This window comes from Glycine soja, chromosome 7 (genome assembly GCF_004193775.1).
Source record: "Glycine soja cultivar W05 chromosome 7, ASM419377v2, whole genome shotgun sequence".
NCBI classification, from domain to species: Eukaryota; Viridiplantae; Streptophyta; class Magnoliopsida; order Fabales; family Fabaceae; genus Glycine; species Glycine soja.
The window spans coordinates 1,380,382-1,403,231 of record NC_041008.1 but is presented as its reverse complement, the minus strand read 5'-3'; the positions used below and the strand labels follow the sequence as shown (position 1 = coordinate 1,403,231).

The 22,850-nt window shown below is 28.3% G+C and overlaps 3 protein-coding genes and 1 long non-coding RNA gene across 6 annotated transcripts; all 4 read right to left on the bottom strand.

The window, feature by feature from the left end:
• Positions 1 to 5,892: 5,892 nt before the first annotated feature.
• On the bottom strand, positions 5,893 to 7,042 carry LOC114419403. Of its 2 annotated transcripts, XR_003668253.1 has the most exons (3): positions 6,907 to 7,042; positions 6,593 to 6,779; positions 5,893 to 6,456 (listed from the first exon to the last, which is right to left on the bottom strand). It is a non-coding gene; the product is annotated as an uncharacterized LOC114419403 (long non-coding RNA). The 2 variants fall into 2 exon arrangements; XR_003668252.1 differs by lacking the exon at positions 6,907 to 7,042 and having other exon boundaries at positions 6,593 to 6,896.
• Positions 7,043 to 11,125: 4,083 nt separating this feature from the next.
• Positions 11,126 to 12,053, bottom strand: LOC114419222 (early nodulin-like protein 1). The gene is made up of 2 exons (XM_028384864.1): positions 11,894 to 12,053; positions 11,126 to 11,496 (listed from the first exon to the last, which is right to left on the bottom strand). The coding sequence occupies exons 1-2, from the start codon at positions 12,051 to 12,053 to the stop codon at positions 11,126 to 11,128; spliced, it is 531 nt and encodes a 176-aa protein (XP_028240665.1).
• A 1,869-nt stretch (positions 12,054 to 13,922) lies between these two features.
• Positions 13,923 to 16,675, bottom strand: LOC114417994 (CASP-like protein 3A1). The gene is made up of 3 exons (XM_028383102.1): positions 16,153 to 16,675; positions 15,048 to 15,183; positions 13,923 to 14,560 (listed from the first exon to the last, which is right to left on the bottom strand). The coding sequence occupies exons 1-3, from the start codon at positions 16,425 to 16,427 to the stop codon at positions 14,345 to 14,347; spliced, it is 627 nt and encodes a 208-aa protein (XP_028238903.1). The 5' UTR covers positions 16,428 to 16,675; the 3' UTR covers positions 13,923 to 14,344.
• Positions 16,676 to 20,709: 4,034 nt separating this feature from the next.
• On the bottom strand, positions 20,710 to 22,473 carry LOC114419246. Of its 2 annotated transcripts, none has more exons than XM_028384883.1 (3): positions 22,311 to 22,473; positions 22,133 to 22,195; positions 20,710 to 20,951 (listed from the first exon to the last, which is right to left on the bottom strand). In XM_028384883.1, exons 1-3 carry the CDS (start codon positions 22,380 to 22,382, stop codon positions 20,796 to 20,798), a joined length of 291 nt encoding a protein of 96 aa, XP_028240684.1. In that variant the 5' UTR covers positions 22,383 to 22,473; the 3' UTR covers positions 20,710 to 20,795. The 2 variants fall into 2 exon arrangements, with proteins under 2 accessions (XP_028240684.1, XP_028240682.1); XM_028384881.1 differs by having other exon boundaries at positions 20,710 to 20,972; positions 22,311 to 22,471.
• Positions 22,474 to 22,850: the final 377 nt, after the last annotated feature.

The following is a 22,850-nucleotide window of genomic DNA, read 5'->3' as shown; positions in this document are numbered from 1 at the left end:
ACATCTATTATTAAGTTTGATTTTATGTATAAGAAACAAATTATAGTATAAAATATATTATCATTTGTTTCTTATATATAAGATTAGAAATGATATGAAACTTTTATTTTTGTAAGAATGTTTATTGTTATTTTTCTAAGTCTATAGATTTTTTTTAAGATAACATCTGTAATTTAGACTTTTGACTCCCAAATACAAGTGCAATCCTTTCAGGTTTTAAAGTTACAATTATTTGGATTAATTAACGATTAATTTTTAATTCAAGATTTAGTGATATTTTAAAAATTATTGTTCCTTTTTTATGTATTATGTGAGAATTAAACAAATCTTTTCTTTTTAAAATTTAACGTCTTTTGTGAACTAAGTCTAAGTCACACTTATTGTTGAATATATTTTTTAATAACTTTATTTGGATTAATTTATTCTTTTAGTTGATAAAACTAAATATTTAGAGAAAATTTTGTAAATTTAAATTAAATAAAAGTGATAAAAAACAAATGAAAATAAGAATATATATACTCATATAATTTAGTATTGCAATTCAGCTTTTTCTCTGTTTTTCAATTAGTTATCTTGGATCTTCATCTGGTTGCTTAACAAATTACTTATTTTAAAGTTCTGTTGTTAGTTGTTTAGTTTTTTCAGCATTAGAGGTAATCTACATGTCATGTTGTGTTACTAAATTTAAACATTGCTTCTATAAGCAATCATGGCTTATGATAAAAAAAATTATTTTTCTTACCATTTTAAGAGTGGATCATTTAAGTGTGAGTCATTTATGGATTTCTTAAAATTATTTATCATTAAAGTAAAATATGTATGAATTACTTAACTATGATACGAGGATCAATTAATAAAATATCAAAACTTAAAATAAATTATTTAAATTACATTCATTAAAATACTCTTACTAGAGAAATTCAAGTAAGTTATTTTATGTGGATGCTAGCGTACTTATGAGATTTCTTATTATCTTATTTCACATCATTTCCCAAAAAGTTTAACACAAGTTAATAAATTAAAGAGCTCACTCGTTTACTAAATTGATGTATATATCAGCATACTAGTCTGGCAGGCATTATGAATATCAAGTGTAGTATATGAATTTCAAATCACACGACTAAGACAAATATACATGCCCCTATCTCACTAAGTAATTATTTTTACGCATGCTCAATTTCAATAGGTTTTCCTGTTACTGATTTGTTTTTAGTTGCGTTATATTAATAAGATACCAACTATAATTTTAAAAAATTAAAATGTCATAGATATGATATGAATACAGTAGATTGAAATGTACAATGTTAGGAAGGCTATTGGATTTCTTAATGATTGCATACTCCACAACTACAACAGAATTTACTTATTTTGGAGGAGTAATCATTAAGACTTATATTTAGAGTGCATCTGATTTACTAAAAAGTATGGTGGTATTAGATAGTATAAAACTATAAATATAAAATTTTCATGTTTAATTTAAACAAAATATTATGAATAGCATAAATTAAATAAAAATTAATAGGATAAAAACGCAATTTTTTATACTTGATAAATTATAGAACAATTTTCTATCTCAAATACAAAATAATTAAAAGAAAAAAACATTTTTATTTTTCATTTAATAATTATATTTTCTCTCTTTCTTTGTCAATTAAGATCCTGGAAACTGGCAGAAAGATCCTAGAAAAAGTATGCAGCTGTAGTGAGTGGAATAAAGTAGCAAGCATTCTCAATGTACGACAGGTTACCTTAAACTTTACAAAGGAAATTTGATTATTTTTTGATAATTAAAAGTTCTATTCTTAGCATAGAGAAACCATTGCAATATATTCAATACATGATTTATTTGTGATGACAAGTTGTCGCCACACGATTCATGTGTCCTTCTTAAAAACAAAAGAGTAGGTGGCAGATGAAGTTTCCTTTTTATTTTATTTTTTTGTAGTGACAATGTAATGATTCTTTTACATTACCATTTTATCCTTATGGATAGTAAGGTATGATCAAATTGTTAAATAAACATTTTAAAAATAATGTTTTGAATAATTTTTAATTAAATAATAATATAAAATCAAATACTTACACTGGTAATATATGAATTTTGAATTCTAATTAAATAAATTTTGAAAAGATGGAATTAATACGCATTAACTTTTTCCACTTTGATCTTTAAAGTTTAAACGGCATTAGTAGTCAGATTTTATATATTTTTTTTATTAACATTGGAAATTAAGATTTGGGCCTGGCTAAGAATGGAATATTTCATAGGTTGAGTTGAACATTAGAGTATTTTTGTTTATTTTTTCAAAAAATCATATTCAGACTTATATCAACAATAATTTATTATTGTTTTATGATGATACTCAATAAATACTTACATATTTAAACCTAAACTTATTATTCATATTTTAGTGAAATGGAATACGCTTTCATATATAGACCAAAAAAGAGAGCAAATATACATGCTTCCCTTTAAAAGTGTCTTCTTAATTTAATATTAAAATTAGCTATACAAATAATAAAACAGAAATACTAATTAAAATAGTAACTATTTTTTAAAAAGGAATATAGTAATTATTTCTACCTCTTTCTATTTTGCAATTTTTATATAAAATTAGGGAAGAGTATTGGACAAATTGAGATGATATTTGTTCATACTTGATTCAAAAGGTTGACCACATAATTTATTTGAACCAACTAAATTAAGACTCAAATTATGTGAGACAATATCGGACGAACCTGATATTTTAACACATTATATGAATATTAAATCATGTATAGTTTAATTGTAGAATGAAATAAATATAAACTTGTATTAGGGATATTTTACAATGCATAATTTAAAAAATATCATTGTAAATATAGCATTGTGATAAACAAAAATTTATTGATTATATAACAAAATTTATTATTAATAAACAATTGTTAAAAAAATATACTTTCAATTCCTAAAAAATGCATCGAATCTAATTTTAAATCCAAGTCATCTAAATCAATATTGGAGTGGGACCAAATTAGTGGACTCAACTTTGTCATGCTCACCCCTATGTAACCCTAGGATAACAAGAGAGAACACCACCTCATGAACCTAGGTTTAAATGAAAAGATTAACACGTTCATGGAGAATGAAAACTTGGAACAAAAACTAAAAATGAAGGAGGAAGATTCGAAAGAAAAAAAAAACAAAAATGAGAGATGTATAATAAGAAACGTAAATTAATAAAAACATGGTTATATGAGAGGAAGAATATTGAAACACACGTTAGATTGATTTTTCTTTTATTGAATTCTTTTAGAACAAGATAACGATGACTTAAAAATTAGAGGGAGAATTAAAATATGAGCGTACTACTAAAACAATATTTTCAACATTCAAAATTTACACTGTACTAACAATTTTTGAAAAATCAATGTAAAAACTTTTTGCATCATTATTAGTACAATCAATATAGAAAATTATTTTCTTGATCAGTTCTAAGACAATCAATGCAAAATGTTCGTCTCAACATTACAAAATGTCATCACCTACCAAACTATATTGGTTTTCCAAGAACCGTTATAAATTGATTTTCTAAGAACCATTATGAGTTTTTTGCACTAAAAGTCTCTTTTTATTAGTGCTAAATGAAGTAAGACAGGATCTGATTTAATAAATATAATTTATTATTTGATTGAATTGACATAAATTTTACCTAATAATAAATATAACATTAAAATATTAAATAAAGTGTTGTTAGTATTTATGAAAATATTTAAAATTTTCTATTATGTGCTTATAAACAGACGATGGAAAAATTATAATTAAATATACCTTATTAAATCATTTAATTTACCTAAAAACCATTCAATTTTTTCTTTTTGATAATCTTTTTATTTATTTTTAACTCTTTGCCTTTTGTTCTTAAACACTCGTTAAAAAAATTGAATACATAAATAGTACAGTACATGATTATAATTTTTATGTGATATTATTGTAAAATATTTTATGCTGTCAATTAATTTAAAATTATTTTAAAGAGAAACTACGAGTTGAGCTTATTCACAAGAAATTGTCAAATCGGTTGTTGTGACTTGTGACCAATTTTAACTTCAACTATTCTTAAACTTTATCGTTTTCAGTCTTTTAAAAGTGCAATTGTCATTATACTATTATTATTATATCCGTTACTGTGTTTGTGTCATCTTTTGAAAGAGTAATTGTCTATTTTATAAAATGAAGATTAGCACGTGTTATTATTATTTATATTAATGTTATTTTTATCTTCTTAAAGAAAAACAAAAACAATAGAAGTACACCAAACCCCAAACAAATCCGAAAAGGCTTACCTCAAGAGTTAAATACTCAATTTGATCGTTAAATTTATGGGATAGTGATGTTAGATCTTTAAAAGATGGACAAAATAAAATTTTATTCTTAAATTTTCAAAGATTACAATAAATCTGTCTCACTGTCTGCTAATCTAAATGACTAATCTTATATGGTATAGTTAAATTTATTTGTCATCCTAAATTTGTTTTTCTCTTATTGGTGAAAAGAGGATCATTTTGAGATAGGAATTGATCTTGTTCTAACCTTGAAATGTTTTTCATGTTTTCCATTGGGTCAAGAGGGGGAATATGTATCTAATCTATCTATCACTTGAATTCATAGTGAATTAAATTAGAATGCACTAATTCAGCAAAGGGGTGAATGGTGGAATGGGGACCTTGTTCGGGTTTATTGTTGTTGCAGAGGTTGAAGGGTTTCCAATGGCTTTGAATTGGGGGGATTGTGATTTTGGAAGGGTCGAATTAGGTGATGGAGTGTTGGAAATGTTGTTGAAGGTACTATTGAGTATTCACGGATTTGGACTTCGATTGGGATTTTGCGGTGGGGATGGAGAAGGACAACTTCTTCGTGGCAAATGGAGAAAGAAGACCAAGAAGATCAACTCGATTCCAGGAATTATAATTTGCCCAAAAAAATATCAACTATTCTCTACACTCATAAATTACTCGTCCAAATTTTAGTAACAATTTAATCACTTTATGTCACTTTTTGAAAACTCAAATATATTTTTTTTTTCATCTTTTAAGAATTCAAACGTACACTTTATAAATTCAAAGATCAAGTTTGTATTTATCCAAAAAGTAAAGAGATCTTTGGAAATTAAAAAAAGAGAGAAAAAAAACGCACTGTGGAAAATGTGTCGATGCAGGGTTTTGAATTTTTCACACGTCCTATTCCTTTTTTTCTTCTTTTTGTTAGAATATCACATGTCTTATTCCGATTAAGTCGTGATAGTGTTTTGAAATTTACTACATGACAAGAAGAGTACGCCATAGGCCCTAAAAAACCTAACGAGATTGATAGATAATGAGAATTAATATTAATATTATTCACTGAATTATTTACAATATTTAATCAATACAAATTGTTTTAGTAAAATTCACAATTTATTTTTTCATTACTTTTATTTATGTGTAGTTTTATTTTTAAATTTTAATTATTGGATGATATTTTTATCCAATATATAGTAGAAATGTAACTATAGATTTGGTGTATATATATATATATATTGAAAGGCCAAGATAATTTTATTAATAAAACAAAAGTCCAAGCACAAGATGTACTAGAAGGTTTGGTATATTGTTGATTTGTATAACTTCATAAAAGAATACTATATATATAAATGAAAACATAGGAATAAAAAATGACTTTCGTTACATTTCATACACTTTGTTTTTATTTATTTTACATTTTATTTTTTTTCTTTTGAATCTGCACAAATCAATTATACATTTCAATTCCATTGCATTTTTTTAATTATTAGGTGAAAATTTGGGATGAAGGACTAATTTGAAAATCATTAAGATTAAATATGAGCAATTAATACTATGAAAATCAAAATATAAGAATCAATAAACAAGTGTAATTACGTCTAATTCCACCAAGACCGACAAATCGGTAATTTCAATTAATTTCGTCTAATTCCATCAATAACTCCGTAAATAACTTTAACATCACCTACTTTGTTTTGCCAAAAAATGTTAGACATGCCAGGCCAATCTATTCGTTGGTTAGTCGTATATATTTACATGCATGCATATCTCCCGCTGCATAATCAACAAGTTGTGGAGGTTGAAGGAGGCGGCTAAGATGTCTTTGTTTTTTTAAGGCTAAATTATATATCATTTTGGTCCTTTTGTAAGGTTAACCTTAATAATATTAGTGTTTTAAATTTTAAAATAATTAATTTAATACAATAATGATTAAAAATTATCACTATGTCATCAACGTCACGTATTCTTGTGATTTATGCCTCGTTGCAAGCATTCTTGAGCAACCAATAATCTCCAAACTCCCATTGCAAGCATTGTATGAATCGTTGTGACCGTGTCTTTCCCAAGTTTGAGTTTTACCAAACCCTAACAACACCTGTTTCGTACTCTCCATTGAGTCCTAGTTCTCATCCGCTGCCAAAGTTGTCAAGAAACAAAATCAAAACAAAATTGCAAATCAAAACCAGAACCAGAATTCACAGGCTCCAACACAAAGGGTTGCACTATGCGAATGAGCTATTAATAAAAAAATGCAAATCAAAATCAGAACCAAAATTCGTAGGCTCCATCAAAGGATGCGCAAGATGAGAATGAACTCCACACATACGCCAATTTCCAAAAATGCCGAACTAAACTTGAACCTCGATTACAAAGATAACCATGTCATTGACCGTGACCTCGATACCATTAACACCAGCAATTTTATCTGCATTTTGGGACCCTAGATTGCAAATTTTCTTGACAGAACCCCATAGCCAACAAACATGAAAACAAAAAAAAAAGGAAAATTATTGGTATACGAAAAATGAAACAGATCATAATGAGAAAGAAAGGATTGAAAAAAAAAAGAAGAAAAAAAATTACCAATTTGATGGTGGTGAAGTGGAGGAAGGGACGACGAGGGAGAAGGACATGATTAGTGGTGGGGGAGGAGAGATTGTAAGATGCGGGGGTGGTGGTGGGATTCATTATGTGGATAAATTACCAATTTGGTGATTGATTGCTGAAGAATGCATGCTTGCAATGAGCGATAAATAACATGAATATGTGATTCTCATTTTGTCGTTTACACACAGTGATACTTTTTAGTTGTTATTCTGTTAAATTAATTATCTTAAAATTTAAAACATTAATAATAGTAAGATTAAACTGACGAAAAAATTAAAATAAAATTTTCAAAGACATAAAATATTAAGACTTTTAAAATTAAAAAAATGTAAAGGATTAAAATAGTAATTTACAATTTTTTTCATTCAAAATTTCAAACGTCTTAATATAATTAATTTTGAATCTCATTATTTTTCAAACAATGTGGGACTTAATTTGTGATTACCAGAAGAAAATTATCAATTATTATTATATTTGTCAAACTTTTGTACTTATATTACTTAATTTTTTCTAGAATATAAAATTAATAAATATAACCGTTGTACCAATTAATATTATTTTTGTGATTATATATATAAAATTTCACATAATTTTGATATTCGTTAGCATATTATCTTGTAAAAGATATTTACATATTATATTTTAAATAAAAAATTAAACAGACATCAAAATTATAATCTAATCTATTTTTTATTGAAAACTTTTTTTATATAGAATAGTAGGATGATTAGTAAACAACAACAACACCAGTTGATCTTTTAGTGTGAAATTAAAGGTTATTCTTTTGATTTATTAAAAATTATTAATTTTTTAATATCTGATTATCATTTAATGATTTTCTATCCTAATTTAAATATGAAATTTATCAAAATTGATGATTATCAATAAATTTCAGTCAATTATATAAAAAATGTAAAAAATAAAATGTGAAAGAGTGTTGCTTACACTTTCTTTTATAAAATACTGTAATACAATGGGACTCAAAATCCACTAAAAAACTAATTAGCATTTCTTAATTTAGAGAACCTCTACTTCAAACCCATTAATCATCTATAGTTGCTTGGTGAAAACAAATGCTGGCTAGACTAATAGCCGAATTAACAAGTTGGTGGGACAATAAATAGTTTCTAATTAATGCTTGCTAGCTAGAGAAAAAGAGACAAAGATTGTCATAACAACGTGACTTACCAAGCTGGATTGTGAGTTTTCCTTAAAAAAATCCGAAATAAATTTGGGCTTTATTGATCATGTCACATGATGATACTTGTTTTCACTGTTTGAAATATCACAATTGTGCTGTATGATTTGTATGAATTGCATCCTACACTTCTACGACAGTCAAACGATAAAATAGGTTACAACTAGATATGGAACTCTAAACTATTTAATAATTGAGCTAGCTTTTGCCATTTAAATTACTATCACTTGAGAAAACTCAAATTCAAGGGACGGAGCTAAGAAACATAAAAGGGGTAATAGTATCATAGCTCACCAAAGCAGGAAAGTTTATTGAGTCACGATGCATTTAAAAGTGGGAATGATAACAAATTTTGCAAACGTGTATGTTCACTAAAAAATAATGAATTGTTGGACATATCCTTTTGATAATCATATTCCGGACATGTTGCATATTATTTTTTGTTTTATATCAGAAGTTTCTATATAACTTTTAGTTATGATATCAATCATCCAACAATTAAAATATACAAATTAATGGTCGGTTTTAATAAACACCTTATCATATATAAAGCCCTTCAATCATCAAACTCAAACTTATTCCTTGAGATATATTAGATACAAATTGTAATATTGATGATTAGTGGGCGTGTCTGGTTTTAAATATTACTTGATAATTGCAGCCACCACTTTCAATAATGCATGAAGACTAAAAATTGTCCTTTTAAAAGGAGATATTCTGTATAGATTGCGATCTAGAAAGTAATGGCAGTTTTATTAAGTGGTGGGATCTTATAATTAGTGTGATGTCATTGTTCTACATTGAATTTATATTGACTGTTTTTGTTTTAATAATGCACAAATGTTTATTGTAAAGAAAAATTAATAACAAACAAATGGAAGCATGTCAAATGCGAGGATTACTATATGAAAGACATAAACGCAATGACAAAAGACAAAACTGGATATTTAAAAATGGCTTAAATATTTCTTACGATTTATTATTTTTTTTTTATTTTTTCCTTACAAAACTAACTATTTTTTTGTTTTTAGTCCTTATAAATGATGTTTTTTTCGTCCTTATAATAGTTTAGATATTTTTTTCATTGTTTAAAATGCTATTTAAAGTAATTTAAAGGCTAAAAATCAAACAAATATAATTTTTAAGCACTAAATAAAAAAAATTATCATATAAAACAAAAAAAAAATACTAATCATAGCACTTGATTGAATTCTTTATAATGAAGACCCTAAAATTAATTTAAGGTATAAATTGTTTTGTAAGCACTTATAAAAAATAACCTATTAGTTAAAATCAGTATAAATTAAAATCAATTTTTGAAAACTAACTTATATAATTTTTCTTATTTTAATTTAATTAAAATAAGAAAAAAATATTGTATATGGGGAAATTTTCTTATTAAAATAATTAAACCTAATAAGTTAATTTAAATAAGAAAATTTCTCCACATACAATATCGAAACAAACTTATATAGGTTTTCTTATTTTAAACTTAATGGATTTTTTTAATTTATTATTTTCTTCTCATAAAATTTATGGAAAAATTTATCAAATCTGGGCCTAAGTATTAAATAAGAAGTAAGACCCACTAAAATGATGATTTATAACAAATTTCAATCTAACAAGAGTGTTTAAAAAAATATCACTAACATTCTTCTTTATTTTAAAAAAATATTGGAATTAATTCAATCAATTTTAAAAATTAAAATATTTAATCGAACCTTTTAATAATAATAAAATCAAATTAAACTTATAAAATAAAAGACAAAAATAGCAATCAAACCTATAATTAAACAATGTGCACACGTATGCTGCAAAACAAAAACAAATAGGTCTTCAACGAGTTTGGACCTTTGGAATAGTTAAGACGAATGTTTTGTTAGAGCCCATAATTCAGCCATTTTCTATTTTGGGCCGAATGGGAAAGACATAAAGTGGGATATGATTATAATACTATTTTATTAGTGTCAAAACTCAAAATTCATATCAGACGTATCAAATAAAAAGTTATATTTTTTTATCATTCTTGATATTTTTTATCATTAAATGAAATTTATGACTATAAAAAGAAATTTTATTTATGTGATTACACTATATATAAATGATGAAGATTAAAAAATAAATGTTTATAATTATTTTAAATAATATGTGATCATTAATATCTATGTATAATTATATAGATTACATATATAGTTTTATTTTTCACCATAATTAAAAATTCTCACTAATAAATATTCAAATTTATATTAAAATCCTGGTACAACACCAGGTGTATTATACATTTAAAGACTCAAGTACCATGATTTATAATATATGATTTGATTGTCTTATTCTCGATCAAAACAATAATAAGAAAATATAAACTATCGTGAACATTTATATTAAATTAAATTTTGCATATACAAAAGATTATAATGAAGAAAAGTTTTCAACCAACTGTTCCAAAATTTTGAAAGAGTATATGTGAAAAGGAAATTAATAGAACACATGAAATAATTATTTAGGCATAAAACATAATCAACATTCACGAAAGTCCACACTCTACATGGTGCAGTTAAAGTACAAAAGTACATGTACCGAAAGGTTCTGGTTATGTTTGGGTTTTTAAGTTTGCACTTTGCACATCTATATTTTGACTGAAATCAAGTTTCAAACTCAATTTGCAAAATAAAAACCATTTCAAAGTTAAGTTTTATAAACTTTAACCTAAACATGCACTCTGTTATGTTATCAGTAGAATTTACTTTTCTATTAGTTGGAAACACAAGAAGAGGTGGTAAAATATTTGAGTTGCTGGGCATGCAGCACCCCATAAACTAGCTACTAGCTAGTACAACACTGCATCCATAAGCAATTAAACTTAGAAATGATAACATATATAGTATCATCAATGTGATGGAGTAAAAAATAATTATAGTGCAAATGCTAATACTAACACCTAGACAAATCAGACTCCAAAAGCAATTTTGTTTTTTTATAATTAAAAAAAATAACTAGTTAAGCACTGTGACCAGAAGAAGAGAAGTTCAGGGTTGGAAAAGTGGTTAAAAGAGCCATAAAGACTGAACCAAGCAATATGGAGACAGAAACCCCTGAGCTATGAGAAGGTGAAGGAGCCAATGATGAGAAACCTTGTGCTTGTGGTGGTGGAGAGTTTGGAATTGAATGTGGCGACATCACCTCTACAATCAATTTCTCACTGTTCTGGCAATGATCTTCAGTTCCACTGATGAAGTAGAACACCCCAGGGCCTTCAAGAATCACTGTGCTGTTCCCGTCATCAAATATATCAATGGGGCTATTTGAGTCACAATGAAAGTAGTTCCATTTCTCCACACTCATAACTGAGTCATTCTGGTACACAAAAACTGCACAGACAAAAACTTCAATTAACGTGTTTTTATATAATGGGATCACCTTACTATTTGAAACAAATGGCACATATTAGTTGCAATTTTTTTTGTACAAAACTTGTGCTTTTTAATTTGGTGTTGATCTCTAATATGGAGTTTTACCTTAATAATTTATGTTCACCTTTAATGCAAATCTTTATTATGTGGATTATCAGATTGAAACTCCAATTCTAATTGAAATCTAACAAGTTGTATTTAAGTTTTGTCTTATTTTATTTTCTGTTCAAAAGAAAAAAAATGATATATAAATTATACCGCAAAAGGTGACTAAGAAAAGTTGTATTCCCATACAATAAATAAATGAGTGATGTAACTAGTCTTACTCTTAACCAAAGAGTCACCAACTTGGAACCTGTTCCTTGCATCCCAATGATTATAAAATGCAGTGACGTTGGGGCATGTTCATGCCAACCCAAATCACCACCCATTTTGAATTCCCTAGCCGCAGCAAATTTGACAGCCAAGAAGACAACGATCGAAGCCGTGCAGAGGATGCTAAAAAGGGATGCCATATTTGCGTTCTTCTTAATTGATTTCTCGGACACTAAAATGCAACAATTGATTGTTATAACCAAATGTACCATTGTAGAGGAAAGTACACGCATGGCCTAGTGTTGTTTACGGGGGACGTGACGGTTGGCACTTGGCAATAACGTGTATGAAGTGTTGGGGGGTTCATGAATCATGGCCATGTTCATATTGCTCACATTGGAGTAATGTTATTCAAATTCTGAATTGAAATTCGGCAATCATAAGTGGACATGCTTTAACTTTGATCTTATCTTTGAAACAAATGTGACAGCGGTAAACAAGGAGCACAAATCATAAGTAGTACCACGGGACCAGGTGAAGCTTAGTGGGCCTGAGCCTGAGTAGAATTTAAGTTCATTAATCGTGTGCTTTTAATTGGTTTCACTATGGACCCCTAAGAACGAAAAGAAAATTGGTCCCTCATAATCAAGTAGTACTAATTTAACGGAACAGGAAAAGGAACTTATGTTTACTGCTTACACTAATTTCATTTTTAAATCACCCCAAACATTAATGAGATGTACTCTTATTCTTAACTTCCATTTTCTTAATCTCTTCTTCACACGCAATTAAACTCTCAAGATGTCCAAGACAAATAATATATTCCATATGCTATTTAATGAATTTAAAAAATGACTCATAATTAAAGACATTTTTGTAAGAAAATTAAGTAAGAGACATTCTGCATTGACCTTTATAAAAATGATCAAGCAAAACTTGTAATTTCTTTTTTCGGTCAACAAAGACTTCTAATTTAATTCTTATAAAACGGATTTGGAGAAATTAAGTAAGAGACTTCTAATTTAATTTGACACCCTACCCACTTCATCCTATGTTACAATACTCGATATTTTAATATAAATTTATATAATACCCAATCGCAATTTTAAAATTAATCCGTCATATGCTATAAGACATTCATAATAAATGTTAAACAATCATTAAAAAAAACATTAACGTTTTTTTACAAGTGAAAACCAACTACATTTTTTGAAAACTAAATAAATTAATATGAATAAATATTAACTTCATTACTAAATTAAGCTTGATGATGTAATTAGTTTAAATACAAGTTGCATGGCCAAGGCAAGATGGAACTGTTTGACGATGCATATTAGAATTCATTAAAGTTGGATTCGCATCATTATGTTTAACAAAAGAAATCAGAGAAACCCCAATAAAAAAATGAAAGAAAAAAAAAATACTTGGAAGATGAACCTGCTTGATGCAATTGTTCAAAGTACAAACTCATCGAATGGGTAGAATTACATATTCACGAGTCATGGTGTGAAAATAAGCCTAGATATTTTGGCGATTCGTGGGAAGACTTACCTATAAACTTAACAGTATAAAGCGTAATGTCGGTTTCACAGTAAGTGTGAAATAATACCTTTCTGGCTTTCTCAATGAAAGAAGCATTTTCGCAATTAATGTAAAATGTGCAACATTAGTAAAAAAAAATGCAATTAAGTGAATAAATTTATACTTCCTTTTAAAGTTGGAAAGAACTATATTCGATGAAGATTAATTTAAAACTATTGAATGTAATTGAATTAGAAAAAATAATTTATACAATAATAATGTAAAATAATCTTGTAGTGTTATCTAATAACTATATGTATTTACTTTTATAATAGCTATCTTAAGAATCATATTATTAGTGATTTTTAATTCATTATCAGCATAATAGTTATCTTCACAATACATGATGATTACACTCGTTGAAATCAATATTCAAGTAAGTCAGAGACATTATGTTAAAACACGTGTCAGGAGTTGAGAAATTGATTAGGACTGAAATTGCCCGTGGACGAGCCTCACCAAAAAAATAAAATGCAAATACACCAAGCTGAGAAATTGATTTTGAATGTAAAAGTACTGTTCATGGCTATGCCTACCACACGGGCTTTTCCCCCTCAATATTAAAAGTTTAAATAACAATATCCAAATTGCAATAGATGGGTCTAAAGTATACTTTGTAGTTTATAGTTTCTTGAGAAAGTATAACATAGTTAAAACTTAAAAAGTATAAGATTGCTTATAGCAATCGTATTGCCATATAATTCATTCACAGATCACTAGCCTTCACCACAAGTCACCGATCAAGAGTTTACGCTGCCATCATAACGTATCAGAAGTAACATCTTGCAACCAAGATGTAAGAGAGCTGAAAACATGAACACTGACTACAAGGTCTAAAAGGATAGGGATCATTGTATGGAGATTATAGTTTCAGATGTTTTGTTACATTTTACGTGTAATATGAGGCATTTCAGTGCTGGGAGAGCCATATTACATCCTGAACAGCAGATGTAGCCAGCAAAAAACAGCTAGTGAAAGTGAAGGCTATTGAGATGGCAACATGGTCACAAAAATTGTGCAAAGGCTTGCAAAAATCAGGCAGAGCTGTGTGTCTAATTCCTGTGCGATTCAGATTGGTCACCCCAGATGCAGCAGATCCAGCACTCATCAATGCATAAGCAAATGCCTGCAATTTAATCATAATAATAATAATAATAATAATATAACCCTTATAAAGTAGCACTATATTATAAACGAGTAATCGCGCATGATTAATTCTTAAGTCCTACTATATTAAGAGTAAAACGATCGCAAGTTATAAATGCTTCAGAAAGGTAACATAAAAGATGCAATCCATTTAAGTTTAGTCTAATATAGAAGTAACAACTATATATTCCAGCTAATGCATTGGACTGCAGTTTAGATTATCTCAATTCTCAACAACTCAAAAGTCTACAATTGTTTACAGTTTAGACCCTATTTCCCATAATAATTGACTTTTGCTTCTTAAAAAAATTTGCATGTTGTCTACACCCTTAGTGGTAATTTCTGCTGGCTTTTCCACCATTGTAATTTGTAAATGGATTTGTTATTCATAGAACATATAACAGCTTAGGGACCAAATGAGTATTAAGTACAGAACCTTCATAATACGTATAACTAAATTAATATACCTGATCCCCAGCAAAAATAAGCCATGCATGATTTCTGGAAGGAATCATAGAAGACATCCTAAGAAATCTCGATATGCCGATGAGTAGTTGAAGCAACGAATGAGCTGCCACAGCAGCAGAAACCCCAACAAGATATCTGCCAACAATGACACGTTGACAACAATCACCAAACATGTTTTTATAAATAAGATTAAGTTAACGAATAAGTTTTAGATCGTTGAAAGCAAGAGCTTATGATTTCAATTTCAAGTTGTACAATTAGTAAATAGTATTATTTTTTAAGTATATCATAAATTCAAAAGCTAAAGATAGGAAACGAAGATTGCACCAACATTATTCTAGCAAGAACAATTTTAAATAAAGTTATGAGGGAAGTTAAAAAATTTGCATAATCTAAAAAGACATGGAGGCATAGGGACAATCAAATACCAAAAAAAAAAGTGCAAAAGATGGAGAAAAAGATTTTAGAGGAAAAAAAAAACAGAAATTCGATCACGGGCCTGTGACTGTTCATTCAAATGTCATGATGACTAGACAAACAAACCCCACCAAGGCCCCTCTTTTTACAGTCAAATTTGTCCGCAACCCACACCCCAAGACATTGCTGGCGATAAAATAATATTGATACCAATAAAATAAAATAAGAAAAGCAAACTCTCATCAACTCGTGCATGGTTACCAATAAATTGTGAGAAAATGAGGCGAAGGTTTTCATATGAAAATTGATACCCTGTATTTAAAATTTAACACGCACTTTTCTCAAACTATTTCCTTAGTATTCTTCTCAGAAGAAACAGGTGTTTTCAGTTAGTTAGAAAACACAACAACTTACGTTGCTTTTCACTTTTCTCTCTCTCTTCTGAGTAAAAACAGAGCAAAAAATTATTAAGAAAAGCAAAACTAAAGGAAGAACAGAAACTCGTTTTTCATGAGCAACCCATCAAATTAGCATAACAAGAAAAGCTAGAATATAAAGAAACACACCCAGTAAGAAAACAAAAAACAAAACTTGAATTAACATAGAGAGAGAGAAACAGAGAGAAGGAGATCATAAAGCACTGAGCAAAAAAAAAAAAATAATAACATAACAATGGAACATGCTTACTCGTATGACTCAGAGAAAGACCACTTGGAGTGAAGAGGTAAGAGAAAGCCATAAATGGAGACAGAGCTGGATTCCTTGGCAGTGACCATGAGTGAGATCGCAACAACAGAGGAAGCCATGCATAACGCCCTCAGAACCAATTGCATAGCCTCCGCCCTCCGGCGTCGGCGAGTCCCGGCGGAGGCGGCAGCTCCGACGAGGGGTCCACTCATTGTGCCGCTGCACTCCAACGCCGCCACCTTTGCCTCCTCTTGTATTCTCTGCTCATTCACCATCTTTCACCTTCAGCTCTGCTTTCCCCTGTTTTGCTCTGTTTATATTTTTCTCTCCCAAAAACAGAGGAAACGGTGCCTTTTAACACTGACACTGTTCAATGATTGTGTTTGTACAGTGCGTAGGGAGGTGGGGCAGTGTGAATGAATGAGCTTCTGGCTGTGCAGGTAAACGTTTAAATGGAGAATGGGTGAGTGAGGAAGAGAGAGAAAGAAACAAAGAAGGGTAAATTTTGTGTGTGTTGCCATTAAAGCTTTCCTAAGATTTGTACTTATATGCTATGTTTAATACTACTAAATTAGTCATTGGTTTTTTTATTCATTTTTTACATTTTAATTATATGCTTTTGTTGCTACAGCTTTGTTTTACTATGAGGCAGGTATATATACACCTTTGCCAAGCTTATGGATGGACAAAAGAAAGTGACTAGATATAGATTTCAATAGGGGATAACTTGACCCTCTCTTTGTTTGAATATAAATTTTGTTTTCAAAAATTATTTTTTCTTTTAATTCTTTGTTTGATAAAAAAAGTATATTTTATTCATCAATTATTTAAATTAGTCCTGTTGAAATTTTATAAATTCGACATTAACAACTTATAACTTATGAATATTTTGTTATTTAATTTGATGACGAGAATTTTACTACCCTTCACCATTTATACATTCATTATAGAAACATATAAAATTATTACTATTATTTTTATATATTAGATTATGAAAATATAATAGTCTATTTTTTTTTAATTTCACAATCACATATTAATCATATATTTCTATGTGAAGATTATTATTAGTATTAAAATATTTATTAAATATTCAGTTAAAAAAGTTAAAAAATAATTTAGAAAACTCATAAAATAAAAATATATATTCTGATACTATAAATTAGAATCATTGTTTTTTACAGAACAAATTAGAATCATTGTTCGAACTCGAAGAGTAAAAGTTTTACCTTTTTTTAAGGTACATTTCACACAATTTTTTCCGAAATTAATAAAATATATTTCTTCTCTCAATCATATTAATTTTTTCCCCAGTTAATTGTCATTCCGTTTCAAGTTGAAAATAATCTTATATCATAATATACCTTTTTTTATTACAAATTCAAAATAATTTATGTATTCCGATTGATTATTTAAGATAAATTATAATTATATAACGGTATAAAAATACATATGTATCCCATTAATGTAGAAATTAAAAGACTAATTAAATTATAATAAGCTAAACAAATCAAACTTTATAATATAATATTTTATCACAAGTTAAATTCAAACTCACTTACACTCATTTAATTAAAGGAATCAAATCCAAGTAGTTTATATTCTTTTTATAAACCATACCTAAACTTCAAATATTCAACAGGATTGAACTCGTTTACACTATTCCCTACCATGTAAGTATTTTAATCTCTTTCGTATCTATGAAATATTTTAATCTCCCTCGTATTTATGAAAGACGTACCACCCATGCTTAGTTATCGTAAATAATTTGTATCGGAAAAAGTTATCGTAAATAACTTATATACCGATAGAAAAAAAAACTAACTATTCAATTCCAGATCATTGATTAATAATAATAAAAATCCAGAGCATTGCATGGTTCATGGTTGAATAAAATACAGAATGAGTAACTATGTTGTTCTGTTCTGTCACGGGTGCTGCGTCGGTGAGCAACTCTAAATTTCTCTTGGTAGGTAGGCCTTTCTTATTTTATTTACACTTTCTTTCTCATCCTCACAACACATTAACATAGTGTTCCACCTCCCCCTAAAAACCCATTTTGCTATTATCTCAGTGTCTGTTTCGTATTACGTTTTCTAAGTGCATTAAAATAAAATAAAAATTAGTATTTCATAAGGTTTGTTTGGATATAAGTTAGAAGAAATTTTGAGAGGTTTTTAAATAGAAATATAGACTTTTTGTTTTCTACACAAAAGCAGTCAATTTTTTTTCCTTTTTCTTTTTTTTTTTTATCTTTGTATCCAAACATACACATAATCTATCAAAAAAATTAATGTAAGATTGTTTTAGTTTAATAAATTATTTCAAGTTGAAACCCTAATATGCAATTACATCAAATATTCTAAAAACTAGTATTTTGCTCACCATAATGATCATACTCAATTCCTTAAAAAAAGATCATACTCAATTTGAGCTTCATTAAAAATAATTTTAAAATTAATTAATAAAATATGCAGAATATGTGAATTAAGTTTGACGTCATGAGAAAATAAATGCACACTTAAATATCATATAAATTTTTAAGCAAAATATTAATGTGAAATTACATGTAAACAAAGCTACAATCACTCTCGAAAAAGAAAAAACGCAAGAGAAAAGTAAAATACAATCATTTCAGTATCATGGAGCCATTGACTACACATATAAACAATGCGAAACGTGTATGCAATTTTTCAGGAAGATTTCGTGCCCATTTCAATGACCTATTAACCTAAAGGATAACGTTTTGAAAACAACAAAATGAAATATTAGAAAGAAAAAATGAACGAATTCAATTTAAATATAATGATATTGATAGTGTAAAAAACAATTACACTGTCATTTCATTTTTTTAGGCTCACTATCATTTAATCATATATTATCATATATGATAAAAATATTAATTTTTTTAGAAGATAAAACTATTAAACTATTTAATAGTTACTTTAAAGGTCACATTTAGAGTAGTTCCTAATTAGTTAATAGTGTAAGAATCTTTACATAAAAAAATGTTTTTTAGGTATAAATATAAATGCAATAAGAGTGGTTTCTAATTAGTTAATAATGTAAGAATCTTTACACACAAAAAATATGTTTTTTTAGGTATATTTATAAATGCTACATGTGATTTTTCTTTAAAAAAATTGTGAATAATATTGCATTTGGTATTCACTTTTTTATGATTAAATGATGAAACTTATCAACTAAGTATATGAAAAAATTAATTTTTATCTACACCTGAAATTATTTCAAGAAAAATATTTTTTTTGTCATTGAAAAAAATGTTTTATTCCATTGGTTTCTTAGTAAGTTACTAAGTTTTAAATAGTCTAAAAATATATTTAAGTGTAATGTTCTTCACTGGAATAGATTTTAAAGAATTAAATTAATGTTAAGCTAGCAAGTATCCTAATATTGCACAAGTAATTTTTAATCTGATTCAAATTTAAAAATATAAACGAAAATTTAAATTAAAATGTAAGTATATATAATTACCTGTGCAAATATTGGGCAAATATTTAAATTAAATTAAATTAAATTAAATCCTCGGTTAATATTGGGCAAAGTTAAATTAAATTTTCTTTATTTTTAATTTTTAATTTTTAATTAATCCTCCGTGACACTAGAAGCAATGTTAAACAAATAAGATTTTTCAATTATGTTTTTTGTTCAACATTGAAACAAAACAAAGCACCCAAAACAGCCAAAAAGATTAAAGATTCTAACGGAGAAAAATACCTCTTTATCGGACACTTCTATTTCAACACAGTTATTCCAGACTAAAATATATTTATGAAATAATTATCTCAAAATACGAAAAAATTATATTCTAAAAAAACGGTTCTTCTAGAATAAATTACATTTTGAATTAGTTATTCCAATAGGATACATTTTTTAGAATAACTATTATGATGAAATGTATTTTTTTTTTTTATTTCTAGTTGTTCTGAAATATAATTTTTCATATGAAATGTCTATTTTGCAATATATCTTATTCCAAAATAGCCATTCCAAAATGGTGGCAGGACCCTCTTCCCTGATTCAAGCTTGAACTCAGCAAGACCCGCAAGAAGACGACAACTTGGCGTTCAATATTGTGGAGAGGAGGTATTCGAAGATTGTATGTAGCGGGAGAGGACGCGGCCGGCGATGGCAACGCCGTTGTGGTTGTCAACCTTCAAGATCTTCTTCTGGTGCGATGAGAGTTGGGAGTGTACGTTATCCTTGTTGATCGTCTTCTGATCGTGCTTGGGCGACACAGGGAAGAAAAAGAGGAGTTATTAGGGCTGAGGATATTTTTGACCATTGAAGCTTTTTAGGAGGTGTAGGATTCATACTGGGAGATGCAGGATATAAGTGCTCCTTATTGAACGTATGTGGTACCAAGAGATGATCTAAATATCCGAAAAATCTCATGTTTTCTGGAAAATTTTCACGTCGTTGTATTTTGGAAATGCTGCTTTAGTATATTTGCATAATAATGGAGTTGATTCCAATGAGTCCTAGTCCTAGAGTTGTTAGTGTGAGCTTGAAATCATGCCCATAACCCAATTAAAATAATAAAAGGAACAACGTATGAAACCTGCACTTTATTAGCAATATTTGCATTGACACCACCCGTATGTAAAGTAATAAAGCATTAATCAAAACGGTGCAGAAAGTGGTTCTTTAAATGGGTTTTCAGCAGCGCACGAGCATTGGCAATGGCAAGCTTTGTCATCAGGGATGGACTCAGCCTTCTTCATGCAATCAACAAGCTTCTCAGCTAGGCTTCCATTTTCATCCATATGCATCACCTCCTGTATTGGATGCATCAGCCCCTTCATTAACAAACAATAATCATTGGTTTCATTAATAAGATAACCACATAGGGGCTTTTGTGGTGCAATAAACCGGTTATAGTAAGTATTTTTTTTTTCTATTTCCCTTAAAACTGCAATTTCATCTTCTTAAGTAAAATTGATCAAGTTTGTGTAGCTCTGGCTCGTGTTTTTTTTTTTAAGAAACTGTCTTGTTCTGCAAAATTGTCCGAGTCTAAATCTATTTTTCTGTGAGGTTAATGTTGATACATTTCAGTGTAAGTAGTTTTAATTTGTCAACCAATTAAATATTACTTTACACCTAACTTTTAAAATAATTATTATAAAATTTAATAATTTTTAATTATATCACAATTGTTAGTGTAAAAAAATATTGCTAATGTATTTTCAATTATATTCTTACCCCATTTATATTTTATGTTGGTTTCTAATTTTCAAGTTCTGTTTCAATATACAACATTTATTTTGTCACATTTCTTTTGTAAAATTTTTCACTTACTTTATTTATTTTATTTACTTTCCTTCACATATGTTTATCCATCTATATACATAAGACATATTTTATGAGAGGAAATATTTTAGAGAGTGAGATGATTAAATTTAAACCATATAATTATACATGAAGAATTAAGATTTAATGTGATTTGATTACTTAAAAAATCACATAATTTTTTAAAAAACTCACATATTTTTTAAGATTAAATCTTGACCGTCTATATTTAATTATACGATGTAGATTTAATCTTCTCACTCTCAAATAAAATATCTTTCTCTCATATGATATGTCCTTATATATATTTCACAAATCATCTCACTTGTTGGTATGAGAAACTCATCTTGCTATATAACAAGTAACCTTTCCTCATTTCTTGTTATTGATCTAATTCTTAGCAAAATCCAACAGCCAGGGTTCACCGGTTGGTCCATTATAAAATTCTCCTATGCAAATTAGACAAAACAAAAATGACTTGTGTTCATCCTAGTAAATAAGAGATATAAGAGAAAATTTAAAAATAACAAGTATATGATGCGATAAAAAAAAAAAAAAGATAAAGAAGATTTGTGAGTGTTAATGATGTGTTTAGAATTCAAGAGTATTCATGTATTATGTATCGTCGACACTCAATACAAAATATCCTAGGTTTGATTTGAAATCATACCTCAATAAACAGTGCTGATGCTTCACACGGTTCCAACTTTTGAACTACCTTTGCAGCTACTTCCTGCAAGAAAGAACACAGATTATCAACAATCATGGGTAAATATTAGGAAATTTAGCCTCCAAAAGCAAACAAGCTAAATAATTGGGAAATGATAGTGGAGGTAGAAGTTATATACCCTTGCTTGAGTGAGCTGCACTTGATTCAGTGTCCTAGGCTCCAGTTCAATGGGACAAGAAGTGTTCGCCATAACTAACAAAGAAACAAAGATCTGATATCCACACTAAATAATTTAATGAGTAGCAATTGCATCCCATCACCTTAAGCAACATTGTCTTATGTTCATAGATTATTAGCCAATATATAACCAATCAGGAGTATGATATTTTTTCAACACATTCACGGGGTCTTTGTGTCACGGGAACAAGTTTGTGGCCAACATTAACGCAAATATTGCCGAGCTCTTTTCCTATCCCGTGGCTCAGTGGAGGACAAAGTTTCAATGTAGCTTGTAACTTCAAATGCTCTTAATTAATTGGCTTAGCAATCATTTTATTGGTCAAGATCTCTGTTTACAAAGTCTATCATTGGTTAGATTATTATTGTGGCAAAAAATAAGCTAAGGGAAAAGGGTGCACGTGCACGTCTGACTTTTGATCCTCTCACTTTTTCTAGCGATTTGGTGATTGATTGGTGTTTTGCGCGACGTAGGTTACCT